Consider the following 23,718-nt stretch of genomic DNA (forward strand, 5'->3'; position numbering starts at 1 on the left):
TTTGTTGCTTGCCTTGATTTTATTTCAATGTGTTCTACTGTTATTTTAAGCCTATTCCTAACAATGAGAGCCTTCAGTGCACTTTCTCCTTTGAAGGCACTGATGAGCTCTTGATCCTCCACATTGGGATTGTTTGTATATCCACCATAGTGTAATTTTCTTTAGGGACTTGCCAGCTCTTCTGAACTCCTTTTTTAGACTTTTTTTCCCCATTACAGTTTCCTATGGTAAGATCTCACCACGAAGACTGCATTTGGTCTCTTCCAACTTGTTGTTGCCGTGCATTCTCAATTGGTTAATTTTCCATGCCTCTGAGAAAATGTACTGCCTTATTCACTGACAAAGTGCCTTATTCACTGACAAAGCACCTCCTCTCTTCTATTTGGAAAAAAAAAAAAAAAAAAAGATGTGTGTATGTTAATGTTTAAAACCAGTGAATATATAAATAGAACCATGTATCTGTTATGCCTATGTAGCTATAACTTCAATCGTACACATATGGATCTTCCTGTATATTCCTTCACTTCCTCCATTTATACACAAACATCTGGAGTTTCAAGCTTCAATTAATACTCCTCATTCTTGTTCATCCTCTGATCTTATAACATAAACCACCTCATTCTACAAAATCTTTGGTTCCTGATACTTTGTTTCTGGGCACTGACATCTTTGACTGTTAGGGACCGACTTTGACAGCATGAGAACTTGCAGGGCTGTGTCCAGGCTTGTCCCACCCTCAGCACAGGAATTGATGAAGTGGACCAAACTCAGTGGAGGGTCCCCAGGCTGGGGCACTTCTGTTTGAGAGAGGTAGTGGGCACAAGGCTTGTCTAGCTGAGATGAGATGGTTTGGGATGGGACCTACAAGCAGTGTACCTCTAAGTGTATATAGGTAGGTTAGCAAGAAGACCAAGCCAGGAATGTCATGACACTTCCTGGTTGGAAAGCAAGAGACAACAGACATGGGCTGAAGCATAAGAAGTTCAGACTTACTAGAAGAAACTTCTTCACATGGAGGAGGAAACTCAGTCAGGGGAACATGACTCAAGGGAGGTTGTGCAGTCTCTCTTCGCAGAAGATGGTCAACCTGATCTGAACCAGGCTTTGAGCAGGAAGTTGGACTAGAGACCTCCTTAGGTCCCTTCTAATGTGTATCAGTTTATTATCTGACTTGTTGCCTTCTGAGAATGTCATCAGTCATCAAAGTTGTTTTAAACCATAAAATTCTCCCCTTTTCCCATCTGTATTGGCACTAGTGCTACAGACCCTCCCTTGTCCTTGCAAGTCTCTGGGTTACATTAACGAAGCCTTTATGTTTATTGGTGTTTCTAAGTTTCACCATCTATTCCTTCTCCTAAGCTTTCTATACCCTCCTTTTACTCAAACATTACTTTTTTGCTTTGAGAGGCTACATAACTCTCAGATTCATCAGTGTGCAGTATGGTGGATAAATGGAATTTTTTCATGACCCTATGCCACAACTGCTGCACGACTTCCCAGAGCACACTTAGGGAGCCACTCTCCTTGAATATTTATTTATCTGGAGAAAACAGGAGCACTGGTCCCTCCCACTATCAAGATTTACTTGTGCAGAAGATGGTGGAAAGAAGGGTGTCCCAGTGAGGTCGGTCAGTACATCTGTGAAAATCTAGGAATCCTCATATAAAAGGAGTAGCAAACTTCTTGTTGATGGAGTCACAGGTGCTCACATCACTAGAAATTGAGGACTCAGTGCTGGAATAGCTTCCACACAATCTTACAGATTTTGCCAGGCACAATTTGCCAAGGCAGATTTTGTTGTCCATCTTCCTTGCAGTGGATTTTTCCCACTCCTAAATCATCAGTTAGTGAGCAATAGAATCAAACTTCTTGGGCACCCTTTCCCTCACATGCACTGGTGCTTGGAAGATGCTGTGATCTTTTAAAAACTCAGGGAACTCTTCACCCAAAGGCCCTGCTTCCAAATATAATGTAAATTCCACTAATCCACAGCTATCTCTTAGACTCAGAGCTTACAACAAGGAGAAAGCAGTCTCAAAACACACACCATGTCACAGACATCTCCCAGTTATCTCCCGCAGCACTTCTGCCTTTGCATCTTTGTCACATGTCCAAGAGAATCTTGCCTGTTACCCTTCTGGATGAACATGGTCAAAAGGTAAGCTGTCGTGGCTTACAACAACAGATGGCCAACATGGTCCCACAATGAGAAACAGCAGCAAAGGAGAGAGCTTGTTAATATTCATCTATATATAAAAACTGTCTGCACTACTGATACCATAACATGGGGTAGCCTACAAGTTACAGAGTGATTGGAACATGTTGCAAAGACACAACCACACACACCAGCACCACAGCACGCTGCAGCATCCTCCTGCAACAACTCTCAGTGAAAAGCAGGCAGCCTAAAAGGTGCTTTGACCCACGAGCTCACTCTTACCAAACAGCTGATACAAGCTGGACGTGCAGCCAAGTGCCAAGTGACCAGCTGCTGTGAGTGGTCACTTTAACAGTGATAATGGGGCATAGTATCAAGAAATTTCGGACAGCTGGTCGCCTCTGTCGTGCTTGGCCCGCAGAACTCAGGTCTGCCACATTTTAAACTCCAGGTTTCTGAACAGTCAAAAGAACTACTGAAGCAGTCAAATCAATTAGTTTCAAGTTCCTTGTCAGCAGAGTGAGTCTCACATAAGACTCCTGCTTTTCTGCCTTCCTTTTTACAGCCAGAGAGCCAGAAAACATAAAGCAATGTAAAACTGATGGGCAAATAACACAGGCGACTTACTAAGCTTCTGAGGCAACAGAGTATCAGTGCTGTCTTTACAGCCAAGACCACAGCAACAGCTGTAACAAGCACCAATGAACACAGGCTCCCTTCGACATGTTAGCAAGCACACAAGGTGCTTGTAGCCGTGACAGATATCCTCGTACTCACCACGCATCTATTTCGGTCCTAAAATCAACCTTTTGCCATCAACCAAAAACTCTGGGGGATACAACAGAAACCTTCATGCTGCCTCAGGTTTGCCACATGCATACTTTTCCTGAGCCTACATGGGCACTGAAGCAGGCGATAAATCCTAAACCAGTGTTACCCTAGCAAATACTTTGTCATACTCAGATGGGCAGGATCTCTGTGCTTATGAAATCAGAAACTTTATAGGCAGAATCCTTTTTACGCACCAGTAAGCTTCTAAAGAAGGCATTCCATGATAGAAGGCAAATATTTTTGCTAAGCTGTAAACAGTCTTGGAAGCAGATAGATAGAGTTATCTAGGTGCTCAAATAAGAGATAGCTCTTCAATAATCTGCATCCTTGCTGGGGTTAAAAAAAAAAAAAAAAAAAAGAAAAAAAGAAAAAATACAGAGATTCTGATAACTAACCTTTGAGAGTGACACTGCATCAACTTGCCAAAAAGCTATCTTAACAAGTAAGGCCAGAATTAGCATTTAGAAAGAAACTCTTAAGAGCTGTGGTGGTTGTTTACATTGTAGCCCTGTGGAAAGAAAGTCTAAAGACTCTGGGCTGAGAAAAGCTACTTGGGGAAAAATGTCAATGTGGCAACCTAATACCCGAGAACAAAAATTCTTGACTTGAAATTTGCGAAAAGCGTCAGGAAGTCCAATTGGTGGAAATTAATTTCATAAAAACAAAATGTGTGTTTCTACCAAGCCTACCCTCGCAAATGGCATTTTTCTATAAAAGTATCTGTAATGAACCTGTGTCAAGATGCCAGCGCACTTCTGGCAACACCAACTGCAGCAGGTGATTAGAATTTATGCTGTGTAAAATTAACTTTGAGATTAAATGAAAATTACGAACCAAAATGCAAAAGCATTCATATGGCAATTCACCTACACCATTTGTTTAAAAAGTGCCAAGGCAAGTGAAAATAATGTAGTGCCCTGAAGAGTTCACAGACTATTTGGTCTGGCTATTCCAGCAGCTTCCTTTCCAGCTCCACAGTTCTTCCCACCAAAAACCCAAGGTGTACCTATGTGAAGCCTTGAACTACCTTCATTTCCTAAGACCAACAGGTGAATAATTAAGAGAAAAATAGAAAACTTTATAGAAAACAGAAAAATCTCTTGTAAAATCATCAGATCTCAAGCAGGGAAAAAACAGACATTCTGCTGGATTAGTCAGAATTTTTCCTGAAAAATTATGTCATGGGAAACTTAAGAGTTGAGAGAAAGTACCCAGCCATCATCTTGCAAGACTGAAATACAAGTATTTCACTATTTACATTTTTTGGAGCTGTATTTCACCATAGAGAAAAAAAAAAGCAACCCAAACCAAAACCTTTCTTAATAGAACATTGCTAACCAAATTCAGCTCCAGTTTGGTTCTGGAACATACACTAAGTCTTCTGTCAGTGCTACCTACTTCCATTTTTTGCAGAGTGACATTCTAAATGTGACAATTATTAAAAAAAAATCAAAATATACTCGCAACATTTACTGTCAAGGCACCAACAGAAAAATATATTCTACAGTCTAGAATGAATGCTGATTACTTCATCAAGCCGTGAAACATGAGGTTTTAACATTCTTTCAAATTAAGCTTTCACCTGCCCTAATTTAATTGTTCACATGAAATGAGGTTGCAGCAAAGTGGGGGATCAGGCTTTTCTCCCAAATAACAGGTGATAGCACAAGAGTCCTATTCTCCCCTCACCAACTTACCAATTTGCACATGGGGAGATTTCAATTGGATATTTGGAAGAAGTTTCTCTTCCAAAAGGGTGGTCAAGCATTGGAACAGGCTGCCCAGTGAAGTGGTGGCGTGGGCATCCCTGAAGGTATTTAACAGAGGTGGCACTTGGGAACATGGGCTACTGGTAGACTTGGCCGTGCTGGCCTAATGGCTGCACTCGCTGGTCTAAAGGTCTTTTCCAGCCTAACCGATTTTACATCATTGTACATCTATCCAATTCATTTTTTCATCCTACTAAACCCATGCAATTGAGTCTGCAGTTCTGCATGCCATTGAGAAGCTTTTTATCCGTTTCAAAGGTGTTGCTTTTAATTTTGGTCACGTTGTCTGTATCCTTACCAAAATTACACTATCTGTTATTTACTGCTGGTTTACACATATTGACATTTGAAATAATCCCAAACATGCTATATTTGTCTTTGGCTATTTGTTACCCACTTACCTTTTACCTGAACTTTTTGATGTGGGAGAGACAAGGTTGAACACAGTAATTCTGAACTGAAAAAACCTCTTTATCAGTATTATGGTATTTCATTAGGTATTCCACAGTACATCTTTTTGAGTATTTTGGTAGCACTGTGACTCCTGACACCCACTGAACAGAGCTTTTACTGTGTTAGCTGCTGGACGACTCCTGACAGCTGAATAGCTGAATAAAAAGGAGTGAAAAGGCATGAGTAAAAAGGAATTACCTCACCCAGTACTGTATTTGTAAACATCAGTAATTTCTTAAGTTCTGCTATATATGTTCCATTGTATTTCTAGTTTTAAGTCCTGCACAATCTAAGTAGCACCACATCCACCTCATGTTGCTATCAAAATACTTTTCCCCAATTTATTTTTAAGTGTTAATCAGTAATCTCTAGAGCTCCATCATAACTTCCTACCAATCTCCATCACTTGTGATATTTGTCATTTATTCCACTTCTCCCTTTGCTGCCTTGTCCCACGCCTGTGTTTCAGAGTCAACCTTACTCCATGCGTTATTTTTATGACAGCAGCTTCTCAGAGAAATTCAGGCTTTGTGAACATAAAGATCAATTCCATCAAACTGTGCTTGAGTTGTTACCGTAATTCTACCAGACTCAGGGTCAGATTTATTGTCTTTTTTTTTTTTTTTTTTTTTTTTAATGAACATATCATTTAGATAAGGTTGTTTCTTTCTTTCACCTTACTACTGTATCCAGGTATCTGTTCTTATCAGAAGGTTTGTTTGGCTTCATTTCACAGGATTCCACTCTTATGCTTCTGTTTTATGATACAGCAATTGTTCATGTAGGGAAAGCCTGTTACTTTTTTTTCAGCTTCTTCAGGGCTTCTGGCAGAACTCCACCTAGACTCTCTGAAGTAACAGTTTTTCTTAATTTTGCAAATTTAAGTATTCTTTTTTTGAATCTAAAGTCTGACTTTTTTATCACATTGTGGTCTATCAGCATCCTCTGTGGTGAAAACTGTAGAAATACATTTTTGCACTGAAGTCCTTGCCCCTCTTTAATCAGGTGAATTTTCTCAAAAAAACCCCAAAACCCACAAAAACCAATTACTTTACAAGTTAAGAGTAATGTAGGTATGAAAATAAAGTGTGTCTTTTGCAAAATAATACATTTACCCTGCCTATAAAGCAGCACATTTGCTTCCTCATGTCCAACATTGTGAAGTCAATTTCAATCGAAACACTGAGCCAGCTTCTCCCTTTAGCGAGTCATTCACAGAGCAGAAAAGGAAATAAAACAGTCTGCATAGAGAAAAATAAAACAGCAAAAATCATAACCCTATGATAACTAAAAGTCACTGAATGCATTAACCCCTCCTCTTTATTCTTTTAACATTTTTATCATTTCTGCTCCTGTATTTGACTTGCTGTGTCAGTCCTCCTCTTATTTTTTATATTCTGAATGTAAAATGCCAGTTGCAACACCTTTTTTACTAGTTTCCTGTTGGCTGGATTTTATTTAATAAGGAAGACTTACTAAAATGAACCTTGTGTCTCGCCATTTCCTCCTGGTCCTGTCATGCACTCCTGCTTCTTCTTTTGTATAGGGAACACATGTTCCTTTTTAATATATAGTTTTAGTAGAAATACTTCTGCATGGAGCTATCTCCTCTCAAGTTGTTCTTCTTGCATAGTATCAGAGGAATAAGGTAATTTTTGTCACCACCAATTAAAAAGTTTTACGAAACAGGACTGTTATAAAACAATTAAACCTTGCAAATGCAGTAGTCTCTAGGAGGGAAACCCTGGAGGAAATTCTGCTTATTAAAACTGCAATTTTAGTTTCCATTAAAAAAGAGAATAAGACAACAGAAGATGGGCTGGCAAGACAAATTATTTCTTAATGTCAGTTGAGCCTATTTCAAATGAGATAACATATCTACACCAGGTTGGGTTCAACACATTTTTGCCTCGTCAACTCATTTATCTAATTCAGTCATCTTGATTATAGCCTCATGGACCTTCATTTTCAGAGGAAGAATTTCTTAACAAACAACCTACACAACATGCTGATTACTGAACAGTTAATTCTAATTAACTTGGCTATGGCAAGAGAATTTTGATAAAGTCCTAGACTGCAAATAAGGTTTGGTTATTCTGGCCAAACGTCTTTAAAATCAAAACCCACAGCAGAGTCTCCAGATGAGACATCAGAGTGATAGGGATCTAATTTAAAGAAACAAATGAGAAAATTAAAATCACAAATAATTTATTCTTCCGTTAGAACTGATGGAGTACAGTTTTAAATAGCAATGAAGTACACAGTGGTGGAAAATTGGCACAGAACCTACAAGCTTTTAATTTGTAATAATGTTCTTCATGCCATATCTGTTCAAACCTAGATGTGTATTTTCTGTTGACTTTAAGAAAACTGTTTTCCCTTTAAAAAGGACACACAAATTGAAAATCTTGTCTTCCACATATAATGTCATACATACTATGAACACTAGTATTTTTTTCTCCCTGAACATTGATTGCAAACTGAAAAAACCCCAAAATATTATTTTCCTCCTGGGTTAATTTTAAGTTTTATTATTTATAGAAGTTCCCAGGGATTCTTGAATGTATATATTTCTGCAGATAAGAATATCCATTTATTTATCTGATACACAGTTGCAGGGCAGTTTCAAAACCAATTTTTTGTGTAATATTGTTACTGATCAAGGTGCTGCCTCTCTCTCACATGCAACTCTATAAGCATTAATGCAGTTCAAAACAAAATTTGGCATTTGCCTCACCAACAGGTTTTGTACTTGATGTTGTGAAATATCCCCTTGCTCTCATGTTAATCAGTAAGAAAAATGGCCACAAACAACAAATGCCCCTTTTTTCTGATGTTACTAACTCCCAGTTAGGAAAGCTGTCCTGGTTCCGGCCAGGATGGAGTTAATTTCTGCAGTAGCCAGGAGGGAACATCTCGGCTTCCGGGGACCCTTCCAGACAGTGCAGTGTGGGGCGGAACCGGGCTCTGCTGTGGTGAGCAATCAACACGTGTGAAGCCTTCTTTCTTGCACCCTCTGGCACTGGTATTGTTGCCGTTACTTTCATTTTCTTATTTCACTGCTGTTTCCAGTAAATTGTTCTCTCAAGCCGTGATCTTTACCTTTTGTGCCTCTGATTCTCCTCTTCAGCCTGCCACAAGGGAAGGGGAGGGAGAGTGGGCAGCAAGCGAGCGGCATGTAGTTTGGAGTGTGTCAGTGGGAAGACTAAAATTGGGGGATACCATTCCTAAACCACGACAAAAGTTTAGATAGGTTTTACAAAGTCCTCTAGGCTATTTTGATACATACAAATTATTCAACTAAAGGTTAAAATACACTTATACAATACAGTCCTGTTCTCCATATTCCTTTTCAAGTTCTTTGCATATTCAAGCCAAGTAAAATTAACACTTGTCATTTTCTTTGTTATTGCAATTATTAAGAAGGATTACAGCTTGCTTATGCAAAGCTCTGACAAAACACTTGAGAAATAAAACCCAAACGTTTATCTTGTTACCCAAAAAAATGTTGCAGAAAATTGTCAAACTATGTTAGAAACAATTTTTACAAAACCGCTTCACTCAGAAAAATTGGAAAGCTTAAAAAATTCATCTTTGCACAAGACTATATTACACTGTCCTTAATTATGTTCCCATTTAGATAACTGGGATTCTCAGTCTTTGTACTTGAACCCATCAGTGACATAGAATGCTCTCCATCTTTTCACTGTTATCTTTATTGTACACCATTTCAAGACTAATACAATCAAGCATTTACCATGCCCCTACCCATTTTTAACAGTAGATTTGCTATCCTGCCCAGCGAGTAGTGTACTGTCTTGCATATTCACCACATGAAAAACATAATATACAAAATATTGCTGCTGTAAAAAGTGTGCATTTCCCCTTTCCCCCTACAAAAAAATCTGTGGAAAAAATATTAAATTCCCATAACCTTCATAAACATACAAAGCTGTTCGCACCTCTCAGTCTGTAACAGTATGTTTGACATACAGTTCTCAACTAACTGCAAATTGTTATGTTACAGATTTTCTGTCCAATATTGCCATCTAGAGTAGAGATGTGAAACTAGTTTCTGAGAATGAACAGTCTTTAACAATTAACCCATAAAGACTGTATACCATAAAACAGCCACAAGATTTTTCCAAAGTCTAGATGGAATGGGAGGTTCTCATCTCGGGAAGATGTCCACAGTGCTGAGGAGACAAGATGGCTGCTAATAAATTTTGCCTACTGGAATGTGAGTACTTTTTCACTGTTGATAATTTCCATATTGACCCTAAAAAAAATTCAAAATACATAATTAGACCGCAAGGCATATTTTCCTACATTTAAAGCTGTAATTGGAAGACCATCCAAATAAACTGATAGTAAAAGGTAGAAACAAGTAAATTATATAGTGACACAAGTAACTAGTGTAGTTTCATCTCACTAAAAAATACTATGTGCTTTAATGTAGAAATAAGACCAAAGACATGAATTTAAGGCCAGGAACCTAATTTGATCAAAAGAATATACCTTTACATTCAACAAGCTGCTGTGAAATTAGCAGAATATCATCAGAAAACAAAAGATGGGGATTACTTCCCACTTAAACTTTGAAATTTATTTCTAAAAGTCAAGGTCACCTAAATTCAAAGTAATTTAGGAAACTAACCATGACACAGAGGTATCTAAAATTATTAATCTATCAAGCATTACAGAATAATGGCACATGTATTTTAAAGCCAAGGCACATCCTGATGAACGTGAAGAACTAGTCTATGGGAGGCAGTTATTCCATAGATGTAATAGACAAAATTACTACCCTTATTAATATTCTCTATTTCTTTTGAGTGAATTTCATGTACTGCAGAGGTGGGCAGAGGTGAAAGTATCAATGCTATTAAGCTTACCATGATCCTTCACCACACAGTTCAAGGCTTGCAGAAAGAAGGACTGTGCTAGGAAGTGAAAATACTCCCAAACGATCCTGCCACCATTCCATGTAAAATACTACCACAAGGCAGTATTTTACATTTTAGTTTTATGTTGCAGTGTCAGTTATATTCCATTATAATATAACAATCAGTCATGAAGAAGAGTTTCACAACAGCTGCCAGATGAGAATTTAAGCAGCAGAATTCCTAAGGGAATGGCCAGTATGGAATAGAGGTCTTCTGTAATTGAGTTTCCCAGTGGAACTCAAGACTGCACAAACTGGAGGAGCACAGCCTATCAACAGAGAAGGTTATCCACTTCTTCTGCAAGGAAAGCTGGAAAAAACTCAGCAAATTGTGATCAAGTCTGCTTGACCCTATGCTGGCCACAAGCAAAGAATTCTCCTTTAGCTTACTGTCTTCAGAGGAAGCTACTGGTTCAGTGCAAAAACATTTTATCTGTTAAATAATTAAAAGTAACTGCATCTCTGAACTACCACACTGAGAGTTTGTTCCTTCTTCCTTGTCTTCTCTAATTTATGTAGAAACAAAGCCAATTGTTCTTCAAAATCGTGGGCAATTCTCACTTCCTCAGATAAGTTTTTCTTGAAAGTTCAACTGATCTTCTACTGACGTAACAGGATTTTAGTTAAACATCAGAACCTCAACTTTATCATTTAGTTAATATTTAGGTTATTTGTACCAAGGAAAGTAATAGTGTACATTTTAATGACATTTCTGAATTATTTATAATGAAAAGTTTGGATTTTACAAGTTAGTACCTTTTACAGGAATAAAACCGTCTTCATCCTTTAATTTTAAGACAGCTTTTTACATGAGCCCTTCACTACAACTCCATCCTAAAGTTTTGGTGGTAACTATTTGTTTGTTTTAATCTTGTCTTAGCAGTGACAGGAATGAAGCAGTCAATTTTCACGTCACTTCTTTCCCATGTTCGCTGCCCCCTTATATGGCTCAGAGAAAAGCTGTGCAAAAAGAGGTTTCATGTCTCCCCATAAGCTCTGCAGCTGAAGGACCTCAGCTGAACACCTGAGGTGCTTTTGCAGCTGAAGAGGAAGATTTTGATTAGGATTTGTGTTTGTGGAAAATAAATTCAACCACTTCTATTGCAAAGAAGTAATGAAAAATGATCCACCATGAGATTTAGAAATCTCATCTTTCATATTAGTCATTCACCATAAGGCTATGAAACACATCACCTTAATTTTTAACGTCCAAAAATACTGCTGAGAAGACCTCACTTTGCCAAATTGCATTAAAATTTAGCAAACACAGGAGAGAATGAGTAATCACAATTCCATACAAATGATTCTTGGTAACTCACCAAGACATAAACACCATGAGAACTGTACGTACACACCTGAAAGACTATGTCCTAAAATTCATTAGTTTAAATGTCCAGAATCTAAGATTACCAAATGAGTATGTAAGAATCACAACTTTCTCATGAAATGAAAGAATACCTGGTCATATCCATAAGGCCTCTGCTGTGGTGGTTGTGGTGGCCCAGGCTGCGTGGGTCTGTATCCCCCATACTGCTGTCCTTGTCCTTGCGGATAATTGGGATACTGAGGCCCTGGACCACTCTGGGAAGGACCTGGGGATCATTAAATGAAGAAAAAACAAAAGGGGAAAAAAAAAAAAAGAGTGCTTAAGATGTTGGAAAGAAGAGAACAGGAGAAACACTGAATTTTACAGCTAACCAGGACTAAGAAATGCCACTACTGTGCAATTAGGTCTTAGGTCTTTTGAGTGGCCCACCCCTCTCCCCCTGGAAAGCACCTTTGCTGCCAGGGCCTGTGCTCCAACTACAGAAACATTTACTTTTATTTCTATATTCATTATTGAATATCAATGCATGTAGTTCCACATACAAGGTCACAGGACAGAGAAGAACAAGGCAAGAAATTATAAACATGAGCCCTTTCCAGGATTTGGAAGGCAGTCTCCTGATGTATGCTGCTTCAGTTCCAGAATTTTCTAATGCCAAGAGCAGCCAGATAATCAGCTATGTTTAACATTTGGACTTTTTGAAGAGACCAGCAGTACTGTGCTGCCAGAAAGTAAAGTCTCACACCACAGCAGGCAATCATTGACAGGGTGTCAGGCAAGCAAGTTATGTATGTATAAAATGTGAGATGTGACAAGCAGTAAAAGCTATTGTGAGATGGAAAAAGCACCCTCTACTCCATACTCCTTTGGTAATATTAATTTTCCAGAAAAAGACTAGGAAGAGACCCAAAACTTGGACTCCAGTCCTTTTTGTCTGTAAAAGAAGTAGTTCTTTTGCAAGTATAAGTTTCTGGTACTATTCACAGGGACTTGGCCTGTCTACCACTGGAGCTGCACGTTACCACCATCAGGCAGTGTAGCCATGTTCCAAACAAAATTATCACCATCCCCTCCAGCACTGGGAGAGATGTACTCTGTATGTCAGTGGCACTCCCTATGAATCCTTTGCAGTGGATCTGTTAGCTTTTTCAACACCAACCCTGAAGCTGAAGATTTGCAGCTCTTCAGAAGTGCTTTCTTTTAAACAAACCAACACTTTTTTCCCCCTCCCCTCAGAAGAAACAGAGGTGTTTTATCAGCTGTGATTCAGTGCTACAGCGGGCTAGTTTTAGCTACAAACATTGGACATTAACATGACATCAGCTAGTAACTCCTTCTGGAATTCTGGATCTATAAGACAGTTTAAAGACAAACTGGAGAGGAAAAGCTCCATAAGCTATTACCATTCTCCTCAGGCCTCAAATCCCCTTGAACTATGCAGTTTCAGCTTTCTACAGTGAAATAAAACCTTAAATATTGATAGTAATGACTGAGATATTGATTCGTCTTTGAAAATTAGAAAGCAATTAAATATTAAATTGAGCAAGAATACAACAACCTACAAGTGCTGAGTTCATCTGACAAATGAACATGGGTTTATTTATTCATGGTAATTCTTTATAGCTGAATTCTAAATATTCATTGACACATTTCACAGAAAAAAAATGGGACTTCAGTAACAATTTCTGCTAAAAACCAGAAACTGAAAAATATGTTATGCTGTTTTATGAATTATGTTGAGTAAGTGGCTCCAAAAGATTTCCTAATCCCTTTTCTTCTAGTATTTCTTAACCTAAACTTTCAGAATAAATCAGATTTTACTTCTTTATTTACAAAGTTCAGAGCGATGATCTACATGGATCTCCACTCTGATCTTCAGTCTGTTCTTGTATTATGTTTAGTAGAATGTAGGTACCAGTATTACTTTAGAACTATCAATTCATCCACAACCTCAAGAAGTAGAACACCTGGTAAATCTCAGCGGATCCTCTAAAAACTTAACTCTGTCTCAGCATAACTGGATTTCATGTGAATCTGGCATTTATCAACATGGCAAACAAATTACCCATGCATTTCAGCACATACATATCATGCTGAAAGCTTTTGCATTTAAGCCTGCAAAAGAGCTGAAAGTCGAAATACATGGAATTCATGGAATTTCAGAGATTCCTTCTTCTGTCATAAATATATATGACTTTACAGTATGCAAGCAAGTAAAACTTGAAAGAGCAGTAGTTTCAGTATGCTCTTCTGACATGAAGTTTTTTAGAATTAATGCACCAAAATTACATTCTACTGCTTTAAGTTTCCTTTTTAGGAGGTTTTCCTTGAATCCAGGGACTTGTGGCAGAGGATTTCTCATTCCTGCTGTGTATCAGAAGGTTTGGACTACTAGCGCAAATTTTTAAGGCACAGTTTCTTTAAAGCTGCACTGTCAATGCTTATAGTCATTTCTCTACTGATCAGTACAAGAATTTGAAAAGAATGATTCATGAATGTTGAATGAAGTTTTAAACCAGTTTTTAAAAGACTGTTTTAATTGGCCAATGCACAGATGAAATGGGTTCTTTGTCATCTTTGTGACTGCATTTACCTACAGAAGACAGAAAAGAGCAGAATCTTTCCAGGTCCTTCTAAATTACAGACACCCATTACAATGCTGTTTAGTCATCTTCGGTTTTCTGTGCTACCACACTCTCCTAGACTGCCAACAGATCTAACTCCCAGAAAACACTGCCTTCTACGTTTTCTTGTCTCATCCCAGTGAAATTGCAGGCACAGACTGTTCTGTGCAAGCCTGGCCTCTGGACACAGTCAAACAGGGATGGAATAACACACAACAAGGGTCTCTCTTAGTCCTTTCTGTGACAGCTGTCCTCAGGTTCTTACCATAACCCTGCTGTTGTCCTGGATAGCCTTGCTGGCCGGGATATTGCTGCTGTTGTGGTGGATATCCCTGCTGTTGCGGTGGTCCTTGATATGCATCTTGCTGCTGACCGTATTGCGAGTTTCCTGTAAGATCATTGCAAGAAAGCAAAAACTCATAAAGATACCTATTTTATAATTTTTTTCCTTCTAAGATGCACAGCCAACAACACAAGAACAAAATGAAAATGCAATATTGATTTCAAAAACTGAACAAAACAAAGGAAACTCAAACCAAACAGAAGGAACTCGGCCAAACAAACTGCAGTTAAAGCCAATTTTGCAAAGTTGAACTGCAGCATTTTCAGCATCTCTGCCAAACGAGCATTACATTTACTGGAACATCACAGTCATAAGATCATGACTATGCTAAATAAAAAAAAAAAAAAAAAAAAAAAAGACAAAATTAAGGACAGCTACAAGAGCACAGACTAGCTACACAAGATCAGCAAGCTGTTTCCTAACGGCACTATAATTATACAAAATATATACACACACAAAAAGATATACAACTGAACCAACAAATTCATGTTAAAATAAAAATTTCCATTGAGGTAAAAAAAAAATTCTCTAGAGTGTTTTAGTCATTTTACTGTTGTTAGAATGGCAAATTGTGGTTATATATTTTAGGTGTTTGCAAGAAATTATTCTGAAGGCTTCAAGTTCCCTGCCATTTCCAAGACAGCCAGCAACTAGTATTCTACAAGAGCTTTGCATGGGTATAAGTTGTGTTGTGCAAGTTTCTGTTCCCGTTGAGGGTGGGGGAGGAAAGGGAATGTATGTGCGTATGTGTGTGAAGGTATATAGATACCTCCTTCGTAGTAATGTTGTGAGGAATCCTCATAAGGCCTATCGTAGCCTTGTTCAGGATACGACGGTTGCTGATAACCGTAATCATTATGACCTACATCAATTCGACAAGAGACAGGAAGAAACGTTAATGGCCTCTGAGTGAAAACCCTAAAAATATTTCATTTCTCAGAAAAAGGAAAAAAAAAATTTCAACTGGATATACATGAAAAAGAATTTTCAATTGTATTAGCCAAAGACTTATTAATATGATTTCCTTTCATATTGAATTAACATGTGACAGGGGAAAAAAAAAAAAACTTAATGCAGTAGCTCTAGAAACATCACAGCAAGGGATGGTCTTAACCTTCCGATAATCCTTGTTGGGGGAGTGGGGGGAAGTACTTCATCTTTCACTCAAAAAAAAAAATGAAAGCATTTAGGCCTTTCACATGTAAATAACCTGAATTAAATTAGAATGAACAAAGAAAGCAATTATCATACTTTGTCTAACACCTGTTCTGCTGATCTCCAATTCAAAAGCATATGCTAAAAGCAGTGTGAAATATAACAAATAAAGCTCAACGAAGTTATGAACCATCATCTACATTAAATTGTTTTTGAATGACAGAAATATAACACACTCAATGTTTTCCCTACAAACAGAATTCCTACTTCATATCTTAAGAAAACTTTTCCTCTTACATTCCAGTACTGAGCAGATTTATTTCAAACAAACCTTTCTATTCAGAGACTACAGGCACCTCTGATTAAGAAACCAATACATGCAGTAAGCACCCCACCTGTTGTTGGTTTTAGCACACATATATTTTTCTTACAGATGATCAAAATACACCTTATTGCTAGCTTGGTGAAGAATACATGCCAAAATTTTATCTACATTCAAAATTAAATAATAAAAATTTAGAATAAAAATTTTAGATACAAGTAAGGAAAGGAGGAAAGAGTTCTGAAACTCAGTGGTTTTGTTATCAGGTCTGCAACCGTACAATACATCACTGACTGAATCTTACATGCATCTATAACCATTAAAACAAGTCTTAAAATATGCTCCTTGTATTCTACGTAAGAGTAATAATGAGGTAATGATAAAGATGACTCTTTAGAAGGAACAGATCTTAGAAGTAATCTGTGCTGCCACAGAGCTGTTGATGACAACATAAAACTGCCCTTACTGGAGAAAATTACCTGTAACAATTTAGTGTTCATATGTGTACATAAAAGTTCCAAAATGAAAGCTGAGTAATTACTAGTTACCACAACTTGTAAAATAACTCTGCACACACATCTCCAGAAATTAACACATGTAAGCTTATACAGACATGGCTTGATGTATCTTAAAATCAGTTTGATGGAAATTAAATTCAAACAACTGACTTGCATCACTTTATTTGCTATGAGCAATTGCTTTGGCAATTACACAGCTTTGCTTTGTATATATTTTTTAAACATTAACATCTACCACATTTCTTGTGCTTCATAAGATACCATTAAGTTGCACACATGGTTATCACAGTAGTCAGGAGTCAGCATCTTTGTTCTCCCAGTCTCTACTCAGCCTGAAAACAAGTTCATTTCAACTTTTCTAACTTATAAAACAATCCAATAGTCTTAAGGACTCCATATTCCAGGAGGTAGGAGGACAGATTTATGAGATTCAAAGTTTCAGTCTTGTCTCGAATGCACTGAGGGGATATCCAAAGAGGATTCACATTTCCAATATCCTCAGGGCAGGGACCACTTTATTCCTATATAAATGTTAAACTGAAGGCCCATACCATGTCAGCAATAACACATTTGTGCGACTTATATGAAAATGAAACACTAAGTTAAAAAAGTAGAGTATTTACAGAAAAAACCCACATCTTTTTAGCAAGTTTTTTCAGTTCAGTAAGATTTTTAATAAAAGGATATCGCCCCCTCTCTTAATAAAGTTATGACTGTTTAAATTCATCTCAATTATATTAGATATGCTAAGGAACTCTCCATTCTTTGAGAAAAACCAATTATTTCCATTATTTTGAAATACTAAAACGGTCGTTAAGAATTTCAAATGGGAGTAATACAAATTACATGTTTTAAGTTGTAAATTTAACTAGTCATAGTAATTTAAACTGTAGGAACAATTCTGAATTTGCAAGGTATTGTAAATGTGAGGTATGATATCCAATTACTATTCTTGCCTCATCCCCTAATTTTGGGCATATGACTACATTAGTATTGGGCAGGTATAGAAAATGGGAAAGTTAACATTTATGAGAGATTACCATCAGGGTAATATTGCTGGTTCATGCCTTCTGGAGGACCTTGTCCACCATGACTGTATTGGTCCCCATAATAGTCTTCCTGGCCTGAGTACTGCTGTGGTGGGCCTGAAAAACCACAACCAGTCAATACGTAAATATCTTGTTTTCTCTGTTATAAAGCCTGCTAATTTCTCATTTTAGTATGAGAAATATTTCTCAAATGTATTCCCCACCCATATTGTTGCATTACAGACAACATATGTAATCTGGTTTAGTTAAAAAAAGTAAGTAAATGTATCTATCTACATATACAAACACACAGTTGTTTGGCTGCACTAGGCTGAGACTATAAATACCAAACTTCAGTTTTGAGCTCATTTTAGGAATATGTGTATAATAGACTAGGGTGTTAAAAATAAAATTATTCCTTGTTGAAAGGGACTAAAAATAAAAAAGAGAACCAGTATCGTGGAACATAGTTCCTTTTTTTCTAATTGAATGAATTCAGAACCAAGTAGGTATTCTGTTCCTTTTCTGTACCTATCATTTAAATATCAAAACAGAATTCTGCATCAGCATATCTGAGATGCATGATTTCAGAATACATAATCTCAGAAAGAATCAAAAGACAGAGAAAACAATTTTATCTTCACATTTCATGGTGATAGTAGTAACCTCTTGCTGCAAGAACCACCCTTAAAAAGGGTAACAAAAAGAGTTTGCAAACAAAGTCTGTCACATCAAATGACTTGATAGAAATTTGGTGTAAGCAAGAAAGTGATGTAAAATGGTTTTAAACAAGGTTATTTAAAATCAGTGTAAAAATATTGAAGTGAATTCCTACCTTGCTGTGGTGGCCTGTAGGGAGGAATCTGTCTCTGCCCCATCATGTGATTTCCTTGGTTAACTTGGCCCATCATTCCCATCGGTGGCTGCTGCCCCTGGTAATGCTGGCCACCTGCCTGTGGCATGTTGTATTGCTGGGAGGGAGGCTGCTGGTGCATCATTGGACCTATAAAAGGAAAAGCAGCAAAATGTCAAATATGCAAAAATTATTTGTGATTAAACCTTTCCAAAAGAACGTGGAAAATTCAACCTTTAAAAATGGACCAAAAAAGGCTCTGTATATCCACTGCTCTGATAAGGGTTTGCTGTTTCTGGACCTATGCAAATGTAGGTGAACAATTCAGTAATCAAACTACAAAAGAGAAGTCAGCCTAAAGAAGGTTGCTTTTTAGATGATTTTTCTTCAAAACCACAAAGATAACTGAAACGCTTTTACGACTTTTTGTTTTAAAAAATATCTTCAAAAAAAGTGTAGGTGAAAACCTGATGGTGAAACCTTAGTAAGTCATAGAAACATTTAACATTTGTGATCTATTCAGAGCGTAGTTTCAATACACACATAGTTGCTGTTATATTCCATCAACAAACCACTAAGCCATTATCACAAAATCAACAATTTTATTTAGCCTGTAAAGGCAAACCACGTGAACCAGACAGGCAATTACACAACAGGCATATGCAGAAGACCCACAGAACACAGGCTCTGCCTGACACTGAACAGTCCCAAACAGTCTGTAACAAAGAAATCTTTCACACCAAGTCACACCGGGTTTCTATGAACCACAGAAAGAGACCAGGAGAGATCAAGTACTGTCCCTGTTTATCAACTGACAAAATCTGATTAAGGCTGTACTTGGAGAAATGCAAATTTCAGTAATGAAAACAGACAGTTAAAGAGCACCCTACTGACACCACACAGCAATGAAAACTATGATTACACCATTTCATTATATGAGATTGCAGGTTAGACTGATATAACATTTAACAAAAAACAGCCTCTGTGCCTCCTCTATAGTACCACTTCAGTAAAGAGTTATTCCAGTATCAAAAACATGAGGAGGAGAAAGTTATGACATGGAGTTTTTTTAAAAACTTTTTTAAACAACAGATTTTTGTAATATATTCATTCAAACCACTTCACACATACTGCCCAGTCTATAATGGTGAAAGTCTAAGCTGTTTTTTGCCTTTATAAAAATTAATTTATTTTTTAAACTACAAAGATAACAAGTAACTAGCAGTCTCACAAAAAAAAAAAAAAACTTAAACCAAACCATGACATCCAACATCAAATTTGCAGAGCCACTCCTAAGTGCCATCCAAGGAAAAAAAGGAAGGTATCATCTACTTTCTGTATGCTTAGATTTTTCCATTCCAGTTATTATTTTTAAATGAGTAGGTGCTGAAGCACAAGAAGAAGTCCTGTGTGAAACTACAATACAGGAAAAATACCTAGATAAAGTGACAATGGATTTATACAAGGAAAGGAATATGTAGTCACTTAGAACTCGTCTATGCAGAGTTATGAGGGAAAGTCAAGACAAATTAATTAATGGTATGAATTCAAAATGCATTAGTTAAATCCCATAAAAGCCCTGTGTGAGATGTCTCCTTGAGAAGTAAAGTGGTCTAAGCTTCATTTTCCTCTAAAGATAAACATTGGCCACTCTTAAGAAGATCCAGTTATGCTTCTATCCCTCAGTATGGCAAGTTTCTGTGTCCCAACTTTAAAGTTCAAAAAAAGGGTTAAAGATGTACTTATTTTAGTTATTGGTAAAATACATTTCCTTTTCTGATCTTCTAAACAAGTGGGTAATTTTGATTATTCCATTTCACTGCTCCTCTGTTTGGAGCTACTGAGAAACATCAGGCAGTCTTGAAAAAAAAAAAAAACAAACTTGTTGCCATAATATTCCTAGATCTCAAGAAAGCTTGTTAATTAACAATATTAATATTAGTCACAAGACAATGTGATAAAATGTGTTGGGTCCCCATGGTGCAATGTAGAGATTTTCTGTTTGCTTTTTAAATTAGAACTTCATTAACGCTTTGTAGAGCCACACTGAAAACTCACTACCCTGTATCAGGCTGTGTGTTGTGCTCTTAGCAGACGGCCTGGCTTCCTTCCAGTTTGGCTCTTCTTATTAAGAAGATACCTAAAAAAACCACCATGGTCTCTACTGCCTCATGGAACATAACCATTTTATGCAGCAGTTTTGAGGGATGAGGGAACTTTGAATTTATTCTTCCCTTTGAAAAATCTAGCCTAGGAAAAAGCTACGTTTATTCATCGTGTAATACTTAATATGACATAAAATCTCAAAACTTAATAAAAATCTTAAGATTACTAATTCATTATCTACTTTCACAAGGACAAACTTGAGAAGTGGGCCCAAGAGAACCTCACGAAGTTCAACAAGTCCAACTGCAAAGTGCAGCACCTGCGCTGGGACAAACCCAGACAGGAGTTTAGAGTGGGAAACTCACGAGAGCAGCCCTGAGAAGAACTTGAGGGTTTGCATTGACGAAAAGCTGAGTCTCATCTGGCAATGTGGGCCTGCAGTCCAAAAAAACCAACTGCATGCTGGGCTGCATGAAAAAACATGGCCAGAAGGTCAAGCAAGGTGATTCTGCCCCTCTACTATGCCCTGGTGAGATCCCACCTAGAGTGCTGTATCCAGCTCCAGGGTGACCAGCAGAGGAAAGAAACAGACCTGTTGGAGCGAGTCTGGAGGAAGGCCACAAGGATTATCAGAGGGAGAGAGCACCTCTCCTTTTAGGAAACTCAGAGAGCATGGAGAAGAGAAAGGTTCAGGGAGATGTCATGTGGCCTACCAGTAATTTGAGAAGGCTTTATAAAAGGGAGGGAGATGAACTTTTTATACAGGCAGATAGTGACAGGACAAGGAGCAATGGTTTTAAGTTCAAAGAGGTTAGGTATAGATTGGATATTGGGAGGTGAGGCATTGGAAGAGGCTGCCCAAAGAAATTGTGAATGCCCCATCCCTGGATGCGTTCAAGACCAGGATGGATGGGGCTCTGAGAAACCAGGGCTAGTTGTAGCACAGGCAGGGAGGTTGGAACTATATGATCTTTCATGTCCCTTCCAACCCAAACCATTCAATGACTCTATGATGTTTTCTAATATTTTTATATCAGTGGCACGTATATAGTTTATATTAGTGGCACGCATTTTTACAAACACCCTAAAACTCGGCTCTTAAATCTCCGATCACGTAACAAACTACATTTGGAAGTCACGATCTCTACCAGACTTGGAGGTAAGACTTTCATATACAAAGCTCACATAACTGAGAGCTGCAAGAGAATGCTCAGTGCTCTCAAAAACTCCCCATAGAAACCCTGCTTTTTTGTGAATTTCTAGAATCATTTAATCCAGAGAGGACAAAGTATCTTATTTGTAGAGTGTCCAAAATGCATCCAAAGAAATATTGTGTTAAGATTATCTCTGTAAAATATGCAAGTACAGAATTTAACTGGTCCACATTATCAAGAATATACATTTTTGTTTAGTAGGTGTAGGCAACTTTGAACAGTTGTGGAAAAAAAAAATAACGTCTGCTACAGTCAGTATCTCACAAGGAGGCCTCATGCAGAGGGAAGAAAAGGTATGTGGATTACAGACTACTACCTGATCTTCTTGTAAGTACAGTAACACTGTGGAAGTCTCCTGACAAGAAGGGACTTTTGGAAACTGACAGCCTAGTCTTCACACAGGTAAGGTAAGACAGAAACAGAAATACAAGCTGAAAGTAGGTCCCAGATAAAGGTAACAAATCTGAGACCAGAAGTGCAGAGGATGAAAGAGCTGCAGAGAAGGTGAGTGGTTTAAAAATGTCTCTTTAGCATTGTCCCTTATGCTGAAACTCAGATACTGGTGGTAAAAGCTATGAGAGAACAAGAATAACCACTGACATGGTGGAACCTTTTGAAGAAACAGAGAAGTGAGGAACCACACTCACAAAGGTACTGGTGACTCTGCTGTTCTGACTAAAGAGCTATGGGAATAGGTGGGTATAACCAAAAAGCAGCAGTACATGCCATTGATTGTTCAGTCTTCTAAATTACGCTGTGTTGCCCAGGGGTCTATTCTTTAGGCATTTCACAACGTACACCTGCATAGATGAAGTGACTGGATATCCATATCTAGACTATCAGCAAAGCCCATCATGCCAGACTTACCGTGGTCAATCTCATCACTGTGTTTACTGTTACAAAAATGACAAAAATCTACATCACTGCAGCATCCTTCAAAGCTTTTTCCAGACGTTTATTAAAAAAAAAAAAAAAAGCTTGTTTTTCCAATGATGGTTTTAAGCCTTGTGAGAACTATCTCAGAAACAATATGTAGGGTCAGTTTAACTTGACAAACACTACAATTCAGATGTGTTTAGTCAAATGAACCACTATTCTAAAGATGTTTTAACACCAGGAGCAATTTAAACATTATCTCAGAAGACTTGAGGATACAAAACTTTTTCCTAATGTATGATTCAGGCTGCAAATTGAAGACAGTAGACACTTCTCCATACTTTATTATTCCACAAACTTCTCATCTCAAAGTGAGCTATAATTTCAGGTATGATTTAAAAAGAACTAGAACATAAAATGTCATACAAAAAAACCCTTAGTTACCAACATTGCCTTTCATGTTTTACCCAAGGGAAAGAAGATGAAAGCACAAGCTCAGTGGCAGCTGTTTGTATCTTTTGTTTTTTTATGACAAAACTACAGTGTCTTCCACAGTTAGACAAACCATACAATGAAGGATATAGCATGACAGTGTTTCAGGACATGGAGGCAATTTTATTTCCCTTTAATAGGCTGGATTTAAAAACAAAACAAACAAAAAAAAAACCAACCAAAAAAACAACAAAAAAAAGGGAATGCCCTGCTTTTTCCATAACATCTTGACTACTGTAAGCAGTCAAGGTACTGAAACCTAACAGTCTCACTCCTTACAAGGAAGTGAACAGATGGCAAGACATTCACAAAAGGTAGTAAAACTCAGAAATCACTTTACCCTGATCTGCCATACCCTGAATATGTTTATATTTTAGCTAATATTGGATGTTCCAATCTTTATATTCCATATCTTCATATTTGCTTGTAAGTGAAAGAGGTCTGAAATTCTAATGGAATTTTTCCAAGGTTATACGAATGAAACTATCATTAAAAAATTTCAGCACCAGATTTGACAACTGGCCTCCAAATGACTGACTCAACATGATACTGTCCTGTAGAAGTCCCCTGTAAGCCAGCTCCCCTTCCTTACCATAGGTAACATATAGCGCTCGTTCAATAGAGACAGGGAGTTTGGCAACTTAGTGTCAAGCTCTTCTAGCAAGGGAATGAAATCCCAGCAAAAGGATATGAGAAATGAGAAA

At 37.6% G+C, this 23,718-nt stretch overlaps 1 protein-coding gene across 4 annotated transcripts in view; it reads right to left on the reverse strand.

Moving 5' to 3' along the window:
• Positions 1-7,402: 7,402 nt before the first annotated feature.
• The window catches only part of SS18 (SS18 subunit of BAF chromatin remodeling complex), a 42,351-nt gene continuing 26,035 nt past the window's right edge, over positions 7,403-23,718 (reverse strand). For 2 of the 4 annotated variants that reach the window (XM_014874326.2, XM_088174262.1), the window contains 6 exons: positions 18,309-18,476; positions 17,486-17,590; positions 15,220-15,312; positions 14,373-14,495; positions 11,615-11,748; positions 7,403-9,490 (listed from right to left, as the gene is read on the reverse strand). In XM_014874326.2, the coding sequence (XP_014729812.1) occupies positions 9,464-9,490; positions 11,615-11,748; positions 14,373-14,495; positions 15,220-15,312; positions 17,486-17,590; positions 18,309-18,476 (650 nt within the window). In that variant the 3' untranslated portion in view covers positions 7,403-9,463. The remainder of the gene's footprint in view (positions 9,491-11,614; positions 11,749-14,372; positions 14,496-15,219; positions 15,313-17,485; positions 17,591-18,308; positions 18,477-23,718) is intronic. The other 2 variants (XM_014874320.2, XM_014874325.2) reach the window with 2 other exon arrangements.

Source organism: Sturnus vulgaris, chromosome 1 (assembly GCF_052056855.1).
Source record: "Sturnus vulgaris isolate bStuVul1 chromosome 1, bStuVul1.hap1, whole genome shotgun sequence".
In the NCBI taxonomy this organism is placed as follows: Eukaryota; Metazoa; Chordata; class Aves; order Passeriformes; family Sturnidae; genus Sturnus; species Sturnus vulgaris.